At 44.1% G+C, this 14712-nt stretch overlaps 1 protein-coding gene across 1 annotated transcript in view; it reads left to right on the top strand.

The window, feature by feature from the left end:
- Window positions 1-14712, top strand: part of CNTLN (centlein) — a 286353-nt gene that overhangs the window by 263700 nt on the left and 7941 nt on the right. The window contains exons 24-25 of the mRNA XM_056848744.1: window positions 10322-10519; window positions 12933-13010. Of these exons, the coding sequence (XP_056704722.1) occupies window positions 10322-10519; window positions 12933-13010 (276 nt within the window). The remainder of the gene's footprint in view (window positions 1-10321; window positions 10520-12932; window positions 13011-14712) is intronic.

Raw genomic sequence — 14712 nt, 5'->3', positions numbered from 1 at the left:
CAGAAGGAGCTAGCTGTGCTGGGGGGAAACTGCTCATTTCCTTACATTACTCAGCACTGAACTTATTAATTACTTAAGAAGGACTGGGTTGGTGGGTTTTCACAAGGGGAATTCTATCTTCTGTAGTACTCTGGTGGGAAAATAGATCATGAGCCTCTAAAATGTATGTGAGCCTTTGCTCTAAAGACTTCAAGCTCTTTGCCATTTAATTATTTGCTACCAAAATTAAAAATATATACAACAAGGCAATGTTTTCCCCGTGGCACTGAAGGTAGGGGAACACAAGGGATAATTTTACAGTTATCATGAGAATCCAACACAGGGGAGAACAAACAACAACAAAACAGTGGAGTATGCATTATTAAAGTCTTGCTTGACAATTAGTCATTTGGGCTATGATCCAATGTGCTGTTATAGGCGATTATGAACAATTAAAATCATTGTGCCGGATTGCAGTATTGCAGTCCACTGCTATAGAGCTGCATTAGTTGTGGAGCAGCAAGTAGGGGTTGCCACTGCCACCTCCACAATCGATGCCTAGTAAGAAAATCAGAGCAGCATATCTTTGTGTCCCTGTAAAGCAAATCCTCTCTCCAGTACCTCCCTTTCAGCGGAGGCAGTCAAGTTTGCTTTTACTTGGATGGAATCTGATGGGCCAAGAGATGCTAGAGCATATTGAAAAGTGGCTGCATTGAACTGTACCTCCACCTCTTCTGTGCTAGTCAGTGCCACCGCTGGGTCTGCATCACTGATAGGTGAAAAAGAACTTACACACTGTGGCAAGACTTCAAATGTTGATGCCCATCACTCCATTGACAAAAGTACTCTCAAAAGTACTCACTGTAAAATTTGATCATTGATTTGATGGCAGTATTTTTTTTTTTAGATAGTTGGATGTGGTGTCTGAAACTCTTATTGAATTGCTTCCACATTGATGCTGTGACGGATCGAAGGGAGACTTGGATTTTTCAGGGAAATTAGGTCTACCAGAAATTTCATGGCATATAGAGGCTTGGGGTAAAAGTTCAAAACAACAGGAATTTATTTATAACAGAAAGGCAGGATGAGGGGATAGACAGGTAAACTTGGATTTCACAAAGGTATTAGGAGATTCCAAAATGTAACAGAGAGTAGGCACTTCACAATAATATATATATATATATTTACACAAGAGAGGTTTGGTTCATCTATGTGGCTTCTATGCAGTCCCACATTGGGACTGCGCAGGCTTAGGCCAGCCACGGATAAGATTTGTTAGCTTCTAGCAAAATCTAAAAGAGAGTGCTCCCCCCTCCCCTTGGGGCATGCAATCTCCCCGCCCATGGTCACATGACCCAAGGAGGAGGGAGCACTCTTCCCTCCAGTTCTCTTTCTGCTGCCATGGAGAGAGAACGTGTCAGCACTTCTCTCTAGCCATGGAGCCCAAAAAAGCTCCACTTTTCAAGAAATGCACTGTGTGTGGTACTAAGATGGCGAAGAATGATACCCACACTGAATGCCTCCTTTGTCTGGAGGAAGGCCACATTCTGGCAGCTTGTAAAAGTTGTTCCAAACTCACCAGCAAGGCCTTGAAGGTTCAGTCGACTCGGTTACTTTCTCATCTCTACAGAGTCGCTTCGCCCACGAGATCGTTCTGCTGAACCGAGTACTTCGGTAAGTCCCAATCCGAAGTGGGACCTACTACAAAAAAGTCCAAAAAAGTTGGCCCTTCTAAGAAACCTTCCTCCGTCGTTATTCAGCCAGCAAAGTTTATTGCTCTGGTTTCTCAAGATGGCCCGGCGTCGATCACCTTCGAGGTCCCCGAGGACCCCAAGCCAAGTCGCCTCGCTCGCCTCGTCTGTCTGAATCACGAGCTCCCGACGAAGCTGCACAGCAGCCCATTACCATTGAGGATTCGCCTCCTCGTTCCCTGGCTACCCCCTCGGTTCCGTGTCCGAGCAGGGCCCAGGAAGACTTGGCTGAGTGTAAACAGCACCTCCTTCACCTCTATAAAGATGTGCCTCCGGTGCTTGCAACGTCCCCACAGCCTGATGATAAAGGGCCTCGGGCAGAACCTACAGAGCTCCAGGTCGGTGCCAATCAACCACCCCATCCTGTGAGTGTTCAACAGGACTCCCAGCGTTCAGTTGAAAGGAACCAAGCGGAGTCTCCAAAGGGTTCATCCCATCTCGAGCCTGGCCAACGGCCTCGGCGTCGATCGACTTCTCGACACCATTCCCGATCCCTGGCTTCGTCCGGATCCACTCGGCGTCGGTCGAACTCTCGCCATCATTGATCTACCCGTCGGAACCGATCTTCTTGACGTGCAGCTGATCGTCGGAGTCGATCCGCTTCCTGCAAACGCCGGCCATCTTCTCGTCGGAGCAGATGCCGTAGTCGGAGTCGATCCCATCGTCGGAGCCATTCCTCCCGTCGGAGTCGTTCATCCCGTCGGAGCTGATCCTATCATTGGAGCCGTCGGAGCCCATACAGTCATCGGCGCCGATCCATTTCTCGCCGCTCCCGACCTCATCGCTCTTCATCCAGACAGTCTTCTTCAGGTCACAGCCATTCATCCCGCTCACGTACTCCGGCCGTTCAACAACACCAGTCATCATCTAAGCAGTCAGTCTCCGGACATTGCTGTTCACTTCACCCACATGGTCCAGTTGTTCAACCTCGCCGTTCTTCATCCAAACAGCCAAACACCGGACATAGCTGTTCACTTCGTTCATGCAGTCCGATCATTCAGAGGCACCGCTACTCCTCTAGGAGCCGGTCTCCCTCTCGTCGGCATCGAGAGGTTTCTTGACGCCTATATCCTACTCTTTCCGTCTACTCGGGCTCTTCGGTCGACCGTTGTTGTCCTCACCGACGCTCTCGGTCACGTTCGCCCTCTGGAGGCTCTCGTCGGCGCTGACACACGCCGTCTCGCTGTCCTGATGACCATTCCAAGGATTCCATTCGTCCAAGGCAAGAGTCGCTTCGCAAGCCTCCCCTTTCCAGGTCTCCTTCTATGTCAAGGGACACTGATCCATCAGAATATGACACCTCCTTGTCTCCTGATGAGGATGAGGAATCCCATACTTCTGCTCCCTCACCTGAGGACACTGTTAGGGACTCTAAGCCGCTCTCTCCTATGGGAGATGTCCGTTTATATGCGGAGCAGCTTATTCGCATGGCGAAAGCTCTCAAAATTGAGTTTAAACCGGAAGACTCCGGTCCTATAGATGATATTATGGATATCCTCCATAACCCTGATGTAGGCCCCGTGGCCCTTCCTATCATAAAGAGCATTCTGGAAGTGATCCGTAACAACTGGGCTAAGCCTGCTTCGGTCCCCTCTTCCACCAAACGAGTAGAGAATCTTTACAAGATTCGCAGGGAAGGTGGAGAATATCTTTACCAGCATCCCCCTCCTAATTCCGTAATAGTGGAGGCTTTACCTGGTAAATATAGGTCTGGAGCACACTCCTCCCCACAGGATAAGGAGGGCCGTAAACTAGATACCCTTGCCAGAAAAATTTACACTTCCTCTGCTGTGGGCCTTCGCATTTCCAATTTCCTTGCCATCATGGCCAGGTATCAATACTCCCTCTGGGATCGTATATCCCCTCAAATCTCCATCCTTCCCAACGATCAATGTCCCTCGGCAGTAGCCATTCAGTCTGAAGGCATGTCCCTCGCAAGGCAACAGCTTACAGCGGCACGCCATGTGGCGGATTCCTCTAGTAAAGCCATTGCTTCTGCCATTGTCATTCATAGGCATGCCTGGCTGCGCCAGTCTGCTCTTCCCTATGACACTCGAGCCGTATTGAGGACCTTCCTTTTGAAGGGACGTCCTTGTTCAGCTACCAAACTGATACTTTCCTGGATCGCGTGAAAAAGAACAAAACAAATGCCTAATCCTTAGGGATTGCTCTCCAAGCTCCCGACTTTAAGCAGCTATAACTTACGTTTTGGGTGGCATGCATATCTATGGTACGAGAAGGAAAAGGTAAACAAAGAGTTTAATATTCATATAATTAGAACTGGACTTTTCCAGATTTGGAAAAAGTATAGAAGGGTTTTAGAAAATAAAACGCCAGGATGGGTCAATCCAGTAGAAGCTCATATGAGAAGGGGAATACAATTAAATTTAGAAATAGGTATTTATAGAAATATTATTGACTGGAAAGATGGAAAATTGATTTTAAAAAGCAGGGAAGAGCTTGAAATAAAAGATTGGTTTTTGTATTATAGGTTAAGAGATATATTTAATAAAGATAATCATTATGGATTAAATAAAAAATCTGAACTAGAGACAATATTGATAAAAGGAAATAAGGGATTGATTGGCAGAATATATAAACTATTAATTGTGACTAATTTAGAACAAGAAAGAATTAAACCAGTTATGATTACATGGATGAAGGATTTAGGATTTAATATTGAACTGGAAAGATGGGAAATTTTATGGAAGAGAGAATTTAAATTTACAACAACCAATGAAATAAGAGAGAATCTTTATAAAATGTTCTATAGATGGCATATAACTCCAGTGATGTTATCTAAAATGAATAGAGGAGATACTGGATTATGTTGGAAATGCCAGAAGGAAAGAGGTACATATATGCATGTATGGTGGTCTTGTAAGAAAATTAAAAGTTTTACGAAAAAAGTATTGAGAGAAACGAATAATTTGATTATTGATAGAGTAAAGAGGAAGTCAGTGTTTTGCTTACTGGGAATTCTAAAAATATGAAAGATAATGATAGGGTTATTTGTCAATATAGTTTTGCTGCTGCAAGAATTGCAATAGCTAAGGTTTGGAAGCAAGCTAATAAACCATCAATCACGGACTGGAGAAATAAAATATGGATGTATATGAGGATGGCCAAATTAACGGAATTCCTACACGGAAAAGATATGGAAGAATTTAAAAAAACATGGTTTAAGGCCGCCTCATACTGGGATAATTTGGCAAAAATTGATTTTACATTATTAATTAACGAGATATAGAAATTAGTTTTAATAATATTGTACTCTCTGTGTAACAAATATAATAAATACTGTCTAGACACTTCTTCGGAAGTTGGGTGGAGGGTCACTTATTTCTTTGGTGGGTGGAGGGAGTAGGGGTATCTTTTTGAATAATAATTAAGAATTTTGATAATGAAAAATCAAGATATATAGATACTCTTTTGTATTTTGTATTTTTTATTGTATTGTATTGTTTGTTTTTTATGTTATGCTATTAAAATTAATAAAAAATTATTTTAAAAAAACCAACCTGGGTCTTTTGGTTAACTTTTCTAAGTCTAAGCTTGTACCTGCACAACTACAAACCTTCATTGGAGCGCAATTAGATGCTTTCCAGGCCAGAGCCTTCCTCCCTGTACAGAGAGCTCGCGCCATTCAAAAAATGGTGGCTAGCTTCACAAAAAAACGGTTTCAAACGGCCCATTGTATTCAGAAATTGTTAGGCCTCATGGCCTCTACCACGGCCGTGGTAGAGTTTGCGAGGCTCCGTATGCGCCCGCTCCAAAACTGGTTCTTCCGGGTGTTCAGGCTCAATGTTGATCCCCAATACAAACGCCTTTCCGTTCCTAGACACGTTATTTCCTCCTTACAATGGTGGGCACACGATGCCAACATCCTCTCAGGTGTCCCCTTTCAGCGCCCTTCTCCTCAGAAGTACTTGTTCACAGACGCTTCCCTGTCAGGATCGGGGGCTCATTGTGGTGACCTTACAGCCCAGGTTATTTGGTCGTCCCTAGAATCCCGGTTGCACATCAATTTGTTGGAGCTGCGTGCCATCCGTCTTGCTCTGTCTTCATTCACAGGGCACCTGGATGGACAGCACATTCAGATTACCACAGACAGCTCCACCGCCCAGTTCTATATAAACAAGCAGGGCGGCACAGGGTCCGTTTCGCTATCCAAGGAAGCCAGCGACATCTGGGAATGGGCCATAGATCACCGCGCTACTCTCTTAGCGATTCACATTGCGGGGAAGAGCAATACACTAGCAGACGCTCTGAGTCACCTTCCCAATCAAGCGCATGAGCTCACCCTGAGCAGCGATTGTCTCCATCAGATATTCCGCCTGTGGAGTTATCCGCAAGTAGACCTTTTTGCCACACACCTCAACTCAGTGTGTCCCAAATTCTATTCGAAGGCTGGAGCCAGCCCGGGCTCAATGGGAGATGCCTTTCAGGCAGTTTGGAACGGGGCTCTGTTTTACCTCTTTCCCCCATTCCCTCTACTTCACAAGGCCCTAGCCAAGGTGAACCACGACAAGACAGATGCCATCATTGTCACTCCGTTTTGGCCCAGGAGGTGGTGGTTCGCAGTGCTCATGTCACTTGCACAAGGGAATTACATTCTTCTTCTGAAGAATCCCTCCCACTCCCTCTCGGATCTGCAACTTGCGGCCTGGAGGGTACTACCCCAGGGCAGTGGTCTGACAGGGTAGCTAAGGTTCTGCTGCATTTGTTAAAGTCTTCCACACAGCGGTCCTATGACACTAAATGGAGACATTTTTCTGCTTGGGCTGTTATAAATATTTCACCTATCAATTGCCCACTGTTGTGTTTGATTACCTTCTATCTCTCAAAGATGATGGTTTATCTAATTCTTCCATTAAAGTTTATTTAGCCGCAATATCGGCTTTTCACCCAGATATTGACTCCTCCTCAGTTTTTTCTCACCCCCTTTCCAAAACGTTTTTGAAGGGTCTCAATAACTTGTACCCTCCTGTCACTCCACCAGTTCCCCAGTGGAGTCTCTCCTTAGTCCTTTCACAGCTCATGCGACCTCCGTTTGAGCCGTTAGCTACTTGTGAATTGGCCCTACTATCCTTCAAGGCGGCCTTTTTAATTGCCATTACCTCGGCAAGGAGGGTGAGCGACATCTCAGCACTGTCACATTCCCCTCCTTATACTAAGTTCCACTCGGTTAGAGTAGTATTGAAGCCTAAGATTTCCTTTTTACCTAAGGTCGTTTCAGCCTTCCACCTTACCCAGGACATTGTACTTCCTGTTTTTTCCCTCACCCATCCTCCGATGCTGATAGGGCATTACCTTCCCTAGATGTCTGCAGAGCCCTTCTTTTTTACATTAAAAGGTCTCAGAACTTACGTAAAGATGTCAACCTTTTTATTTGCTTCGGCGGGCATCACAAAGGTCGTCGTGCTCAGACCCTCTTGAGGTGGATCACTTCAACCATCAAGGTGGCATATGAGTTTGCTCACCAGGAGTGCCCTCCTATGATCAAAGCGCATTCTACCAGAGCGTATGCGGCTTCCATCGCCTTCTCCTCTAAGATAGATCTCCGGGACATCTGTAAGGCTGCTACCTGGTCCACGCCCTCTACGTTTATGAAACACTACACTATGGATGTGGACTCGGCAAGAGATGCAGCCATGGGACATGCCGTATTGCAGTCTTTATTTTGGTGACTGTCGCACACCCACCGTCCTGGTAAGCGAGCTCGCTACTCTCCCAATGTGGGACTGCATAGAAGCCACGCAGATGAAAAACAGAGTAACTGAAAAACACCTGTAACTGAAAAACACCTGTAACTGTTGTTCATCTGGTGGATCTTCTATGCAGGCACACATCCCTCCCTCCTTCCCCGCTGTGGGACCTGTCCGCTAAACCAGTGGTTGGTTCCGTGGCGGCAGGTTGGAGAACTGGAGGGAAGAGTGCTCCCTCCTCCTTGGGTCATGTGACCGTGGGCGGGGAGATTGCATGCCCCAAGGGGAGGGGGAGCACTCTCTTTTAGATTTTGCTAGAAGCTGACAAATCTTATCCGTGGCTGGCCTGTGCCTGCGCAGTCCCAATGTGTGCCTGCATAGAAGATGCACCAGATGAACAACAGTTACAGGTAAGTGAAACTCTGTTTTTCTTGTCGATGGTATGGCTAAATTCACTTCAGGATGCTAGATCTTGGTCTTCGCTGAGAGACTTGTTTTTGTTGTCAGTTTCTTGTTTAGATTTCACTTGAGTTGACTTTAAAACACACTCCAGTTTCAGTAACTGGAGTAAGGTCCAGTTACATGACACTCTTCACTAGTTTAACACTAGTTTAAGGTCCAGTTACATGACACACTTCACTAGTTTAACACCTAAATTGGACTGGGATTACTCAGGACTCTAGAGATTAATTCTCCTCAACCTTACTTAGGGATCACTCAATACACCTGAGATGACTTCCCTCTCCCTGGTTTTTGAGAACTCTCTTTTTCCTCAGAGCTAATTCCCAATGTCAAAATCCAGATGCATTCTATTCACTCAGAGTTAATGTCCTTATGACCCAGTTGCTGATGCTGTATTAATCAAACAACTTAAAATCGTGTTCCTTTATGTTTCACTCCTGAGGACTAATCCTCACAAAGCAAACAGCTGCCGCTAGCTTCTCAGAGATCTGCCCATGCTGAACTTTGGAGCCGATGTGCCCCTCTCACTGACTGAGAGCTGAATGTAACTTTCACTAGCCACTCCCAGGACTCCCTTTAGCTGTCAATCAACTGCCTCTAAGACAATAACATAATACTAGAACGCGGGGTCATCTGCTGAAGCTGGAGGGTGACAGATTCACAACATATAAAAGGATGTATTTCTTCACACAACACATACTGTATTTTTCGCTCCATAAGACGCACCTGACCATAAGACCCCCCCAGCTGGCCATCAGATCGGGGAACGACAGCTCGCGCCGTCCCAACTCGCCCAGCGGGCTCTGTGCGGGCCCACCTGCCTCCCAGCTGGCCGTCGGGGCGGAAAACGCCGGCTCGCGTCGTTCCAGTGCGCCCAGCCGGCTGGCGGGAGGGGAGGGGTCCCTCCGTCCGGCTCTGGGAGTCCCGGATGGACCGGGCTAGGGTCCATAAGAAGCACATTCACTCCATAAGACGCACAGACATTTTCCCTCACTTTTGAGGAGGAAAAAAGTGCTTCTTATGGAGCAAAAAATACGGTAGTTAAATTGGGGAATTCCCTGCCCCAGGATGTGGTGATGGCTGCCAACTTGGAAGGCTTTAAAAGGGGAGGAGGAGGAGAGGGTTCATGGAGGAGAGGGTATTCATGGCTACTAATAAAAATGGATACTAGTCATGATGCATACCTATTCTCTCCAGGATCAGAGGAGCATGCCTATTAGATTAGATGCTTTAGAACACAAGCAGGATAATGCTTCTGCAGTCGTCTTGTTGGTGGGCTTCCTAGAAGCACCTGTTTGGCCACTGTGTGAACAGACTGCTGGACTTGATGGACCTTGGTCTGATCCAGCATGGCCTTTCTTATATTCCTGGTTTCTGTTGCCTTCTTCACAAATGCTCACGCAAAATATAGCATAGAGCATTTTTTGGGACAACTTCTGAGGACCATTACAGACATTACTTTTCTGAAGGTTGAATCACCTCTTTTGCTGCATGGAAACAGGTTGAGATGCCAACTATACTTGCATGTCAGAGAAAATAATGTGAGAGTTATGCATACAGAGCTCTTCTGTACATTGAATAATCATGCTTGAATTCATGTGTATGAAATCTTTCACTAATAGGGGTGACATTTGAGGCACCAGCATGCATACAGCAGTTACCTATGACCTGGTTAAATATGTTGCAAGCTGGTAAAAAGTATTATCCATGAGCCATTGTGTGTTGCCATTTAAATAGACTCTCAGCTGCTACATGTCCCCTATTAGCTTGCCAGAAAACTGTAGCCCAGACATACACTGCACTCTACCTGCAACTGAGGGTCTAGCTGGTGCCTGCGATGTCATATGGATAAATTATTTTTGTCTGCCCATATTGCGTTTAAATTGGACCAAATTTATAGACATCCTTGAATGTGCCATTGCCAATATGGAACCAAAGTCTAAATCTGTACCAAAATGCAGGATTAAAGTGAAGACAAAAAAAAAAAGGGAACCATGGACATGATCAGGAGTATATATACAGACTGTGGGTAAGATTGGTCTTTTTAACTGGATTTCTATATGGTGTTGAGAAGCTCTACAAATATGATTTGTAATATAATATAATATAATTTTTAGAACTGTCTGAATGAACATACTAGAGTTAGTCCAAAGTCAGTTCACAAGTGTATTATTTTCCATTTGTTGCTCTTACATACTATACACTCAGTGAAAGTTGTTGCCAGGTTTGTATGTGCCTATCCAGATTGGCCCATATTTCCTATATTACAGGTTTGGGGAGGTTGGGGGTTTTTTGCTTCTGATTTCTACCAAGACTACAGTCACAGCTCAGAGGTATTCATAATAAGCTATTTTGAGGACCCCACTTGAATGATCTGGGAAATGTATTGATCATAAACACATTTTTTTTCTTAATGGTTAGACTTTGGCCACAGAGCTGCAGCGTAATGTGAAGGAGATCAGAGCACGAATAAGGCATACTAAAAAAATACAACAAGAGAAAAAATACAGCAGTGGCATTTCAAAAGAGTCAGTTCACCGGGCCCAGTACTTGGCTGCATCTATCCTTAATATTTCAAAGACTGACTTGGATGATATACTTGATGTTGAAGATGATGAGGTAAGCTATTGTTCAGTCTTGATTCTGCTAAGAATCAAGGTCAGATCTTCAGTTGGATGGGCACAGCTAAATTTAAATCTGTTTTTACTAAGATAAAACCCAGTTCAGTTGCACAATTTGCCATCTTCCTTTAGAGCAGTTGTGCCATGCTGTTCTCTAAACCAGTGGTTCTCAACCTTTTTCCAACCATGGCCCCCTTCTGGCATTGTTTCCTTCCTGTGGCCTCCCTGTCCTACCAGTAGAAAGGTAGCTATTTAAATGTTTTGTTTGTAAAGAGCCAAGGAACAAAGAAGCATAAAGAGCCACACAAAATGCACACATGCAGTTCTTATTGGGAAACTGAAATTTACAAAAAATACCCCACAAAAAGGGAATACAACTTGCTAATAAACAACAATGTTCACATACAAGGGAGGACAAAGCCTCTACCACTGTTGCACAAGATTACAGTGATACAAAAATCCACAGTTGCAAACAATGCATAGAAGTGCAATGAACAAAGTCATGTGTTAGGTTTTCATGTGTTTCTGTTTTCTTCACTTCTCACTACCCTCTGTGGCCCCCTAGTCTCATACCGTGGCCCCCCATTTATGCAGTTTTCACCTGTGGCCCCCTTGGAATATCCTGGGGCCCATCGGGGGGCCATATGGCTCCAGATTGAGAAGCACTGCTCTAAACCTTCCATGTTTGGTAGGATTTGCTTCCTATTAAGGGAGGAATTCTACAGTGCAATCTTGTGCAGAGTTACTCCAGTCTAAGCCTATTGATTTCAGTGGAACTGCATGGGATTGCACTGTTCAGATGTCTGATGACAACTTTCTATGATAATGATTAAGGTTTTTAGCTATGGTCGTGAAACTTTATTCCCAAGTCCTGAGAGTTATTCATTAGCTGAATACCATATACATATTTCCCAAAAGATTAAATAAAATCACAAGTTAAATGCTTCTCTCTCAATGAACTTTAACTGCATGATTTTAGTTGAATTATGTGTGTATACCTATCTTTTGCATTTCCGTGTCCTTTACCATTTTAGGCTGGGGTCCCCTATCTATCTGGCAGCCTCTTAATTTTCTGTTCTAATTCATGTCACAACACTGAGCATGTGATGTATGGATGCTAATGAAACAAGTATACTCTACAGCACTGGTTCCCAACCAGGGGTCCGTGGACCCCCAGGGGTCCGCGAGAACTAAATTAAGGTCCGCAAAACAAAGTTATAAACCCATAATAAATTAATATTTTCAATTAAAAGTTCTCTATTATAAAATATATATTCAAATATTATTCTAAGTTTAATGTTTAACTAACAGTTATGATTAAAGTTTATTTTCAAATTCTTGGAATTTTTATTTTGAACCTTGGGTTTCTGCACCGAACAAAAAAGTCCTAGTGGTCCCTGGTCAAAAAAAGGTTGGGAACCACTGCTCTACAGTGAACAACTTGCAAAGATGGTACAGAGAGTGGTGTTAACACACACCATCATACTTGAGGCATGTCCCTTTAGCTTACTCTTTTCCATCCTTCTCACAGTGTCTCTTGCGCTCTTGTGCCTTTTAAAAATTGTGCCATTTTGATTACCACATTAAAACACCCTATATAATTGCTTCAATATAAGAAGCTACTTCAAGATAACCCTAAGCTCTTCCTATGTCTAATCAGAACAGTGGCTGCTTCATAGCCACTTCTGACTGTTTTCAACCTCCACTCAATTAACTGAATACATTTTAATTCAATATTATGAGTATTTCTGTTATGTAATAAAGTCACCTTAAAATAATAAGGCAGGATTGCTAGGAAACAGAGGGCCAAACAAAATGTTTTTAAAAAGGTCACACACATCGATACTCCACATGGAGCAGCAAAATCAAGGGGAAAGAACTCCCCCTCCACTATGTTTTTTCATGGGGGAAAACGGCTTGTGGGAGACAGGAACCCTTCCTTTCCACCCTTGGTGACATTCCGAGCCTGTTTGGGCTCTCCTTTTTTTTAGAAGCCGTTCCCCACAGGTGTTATATAAACCCTGCAACTTGTTTCCCAGGAACAAGGAAGAAATGGAGTTGCCTTTCCAATAGTAAACGGTCAAAGTTCCATCCCCACCAAGTTTTTCACTACTGCTCTATAACTTCCTGGATCTGGATTGTAGGTTGTAAAGGGCCTGCCGGTTTCACCCACTGATAGCTCAGAACTGCTGGAGCTAAGCTGCTGCCTCACTGCCTCCCAGGTTTACAGGAACTTGAGCAGGGTGGTGCTTCACTCCACTTTAGCTGTTGCCTGGGAGAGGCAAGTCTTCTCTCCCCACCCATCTCCCTGCATGGGTTGCTGCTGCAAAGCAAGATGGCTTTCTTGGCTACAGGAAGATTCTAGAAACTCTTCCACACTGACAGATTATGCACCAATATTTCATTTTTAGGTAACGGAACAGATCAAAAGAGAACATGAAAATGACAAGGAATGGATGAGTTACTTACAGAAGCTTCTGGAAGGACAGGTATTCAATTGGCTTATAGCTTATTTGGTGGCAAATATTGCTTGTTTAATGGGAAAGAGAATCTCTTCCTACTACAGTACCTTATAGTAAGTCAGGCCATTCATCCAGCAAAGTCAGTATTGTCTACTTTGACTGGTAGCGGCTCTCCAGGTCTTTCATGGCACCCATTACCTGATCCCTTTTTAACTGGAGATGCTGGGGATTGTGTCTGGGACCCTCTGCATGTCAAGCAGATGTTCCACCACTGAGCTATAGTCCCTCCCCTAATATTATCATCCACTCTCAGAATCTCAAGCCATAAAATGAGAATGTGGTGCAGGCTGGGCCCAGAGTAGTACTCTGCTGCTTTCCTAGACAGCAACCCTTCTCATTGGAAAATGGGAAATTGCCAAAGAGGCCATTGCATCATCCCAAAGGTGTTGCAAGGGATTCTCCCATTTCCAGATGAGCGAGGTGCCTGTCGGGTGAGTGAGGAACCTCTCCTGGGCTCAGGGAGTGATCTAGCTGGTCCAAAAGCACTGTGAAAAGTGCTGCATCTCATTCAGCTAACATGGGCTCCCCATGGGAAAACAGAGGTTACAATGAAATTGATCTCTATGATAATTTCACCATGAAAAATTGCCACTACATCAAATGTAGGCTGCAGACAAATCCTCACCTAGAAGCTCTCGTTTGCGTGGTTGCTGCTTGTTTCCTACTTAGAAGGACACCTGCCAGGTGAGAAGCCACACTGTGCCAGCCTAACACGATGCAAGGAGAACACAGAAGATGGCTGGATCAACAGATGGGACTGTTGGATGTGTCCTGAGCCATCTCTGGTTATTATAACAATATTTAAGAAAGAGGAGGGCAGTTGGATAGCGCTAGAGCTCTTCACTTACATATATGAAGTTCAGGAACAGGTTTATAGTACAATCCTATGCAGAGTTACTCCAGTCTAAGCCCATTGAAATGAATGGGCTTAGACTGAAGTAACTCTTCTTAGGACTGCACTGTTAATTACCCAGATGTTTAAATAAATGTCTTTAAGAGTTACAACTGTTAACTTTAAGAATTACAACAATTGTTCCTGAGAACTATTTTCTATTAAAGGGGCTTTTCAGTAGAATAAGGGAAAGTCTGAAAATCACATTTGTTTGAGCTAACTTTACGGATGGAAAATAAAACATCTAGGGAGAAAAGCATACATCTTGGCAACATATTAATTAAATTATTTAATCTATCTGTATCCTTGGTGGAGAGAAAAGGATCCATTCTCTCATATGTCTTAGGAAAAAGAGATTTTTTTATTATGTGCCTTTAAAGTTAGTAGTTGATATGGACACCTGAGGAGTTCATGGGTTTTGGTGACCTTTTACTATGGACCTGTTTCCAGTCAATTCATGTTTTCCTCACAGCCAGACAGCTGTTTATTACCGTGTCTTCCCGCATTCTCTACAATATTTTCTACTGAGACCTCAAGCAGCTTGTTAGTGGGAAGTAAATATTGATTTGGCATCCTGTCAATGCAGAAAGAATGAAAACATTTCCACTAGAGGCCCCTCAAACATTTTCCTATCGACATTTTCTGGGCAGAGTGGAAAGCTGCATAGAGGATGACAAGGCTGAGACTAGTTGAAATCCCTGAGGGGTCCATTGAGACTGCCGCTGTGACCTGTGTGATACTTTTTCTTCTCTTTCAAGTCTTTTTTTTTAATACACA

This window comes from Euleptes europaea, chromosome 4 (genome assembly GCF_029931775.1).
Source record: "Euleptes europaea isolate rEulEur1 chromosome 4, rEulEur1.hap1, whole genome shotgun sequence".
NCBI classification, from domain to species: Eukaryota; Metazoa; Chordata; class Lepidosauria; order Squamata; family Sphaerodactylidae; genus Euleptes; species Euleptes europaea.
The sequence above is the reverse complement of the archived record's forward strand: the minus strand, read 5'-3'. Positions and strand labels throughout refer to the sequence as shown.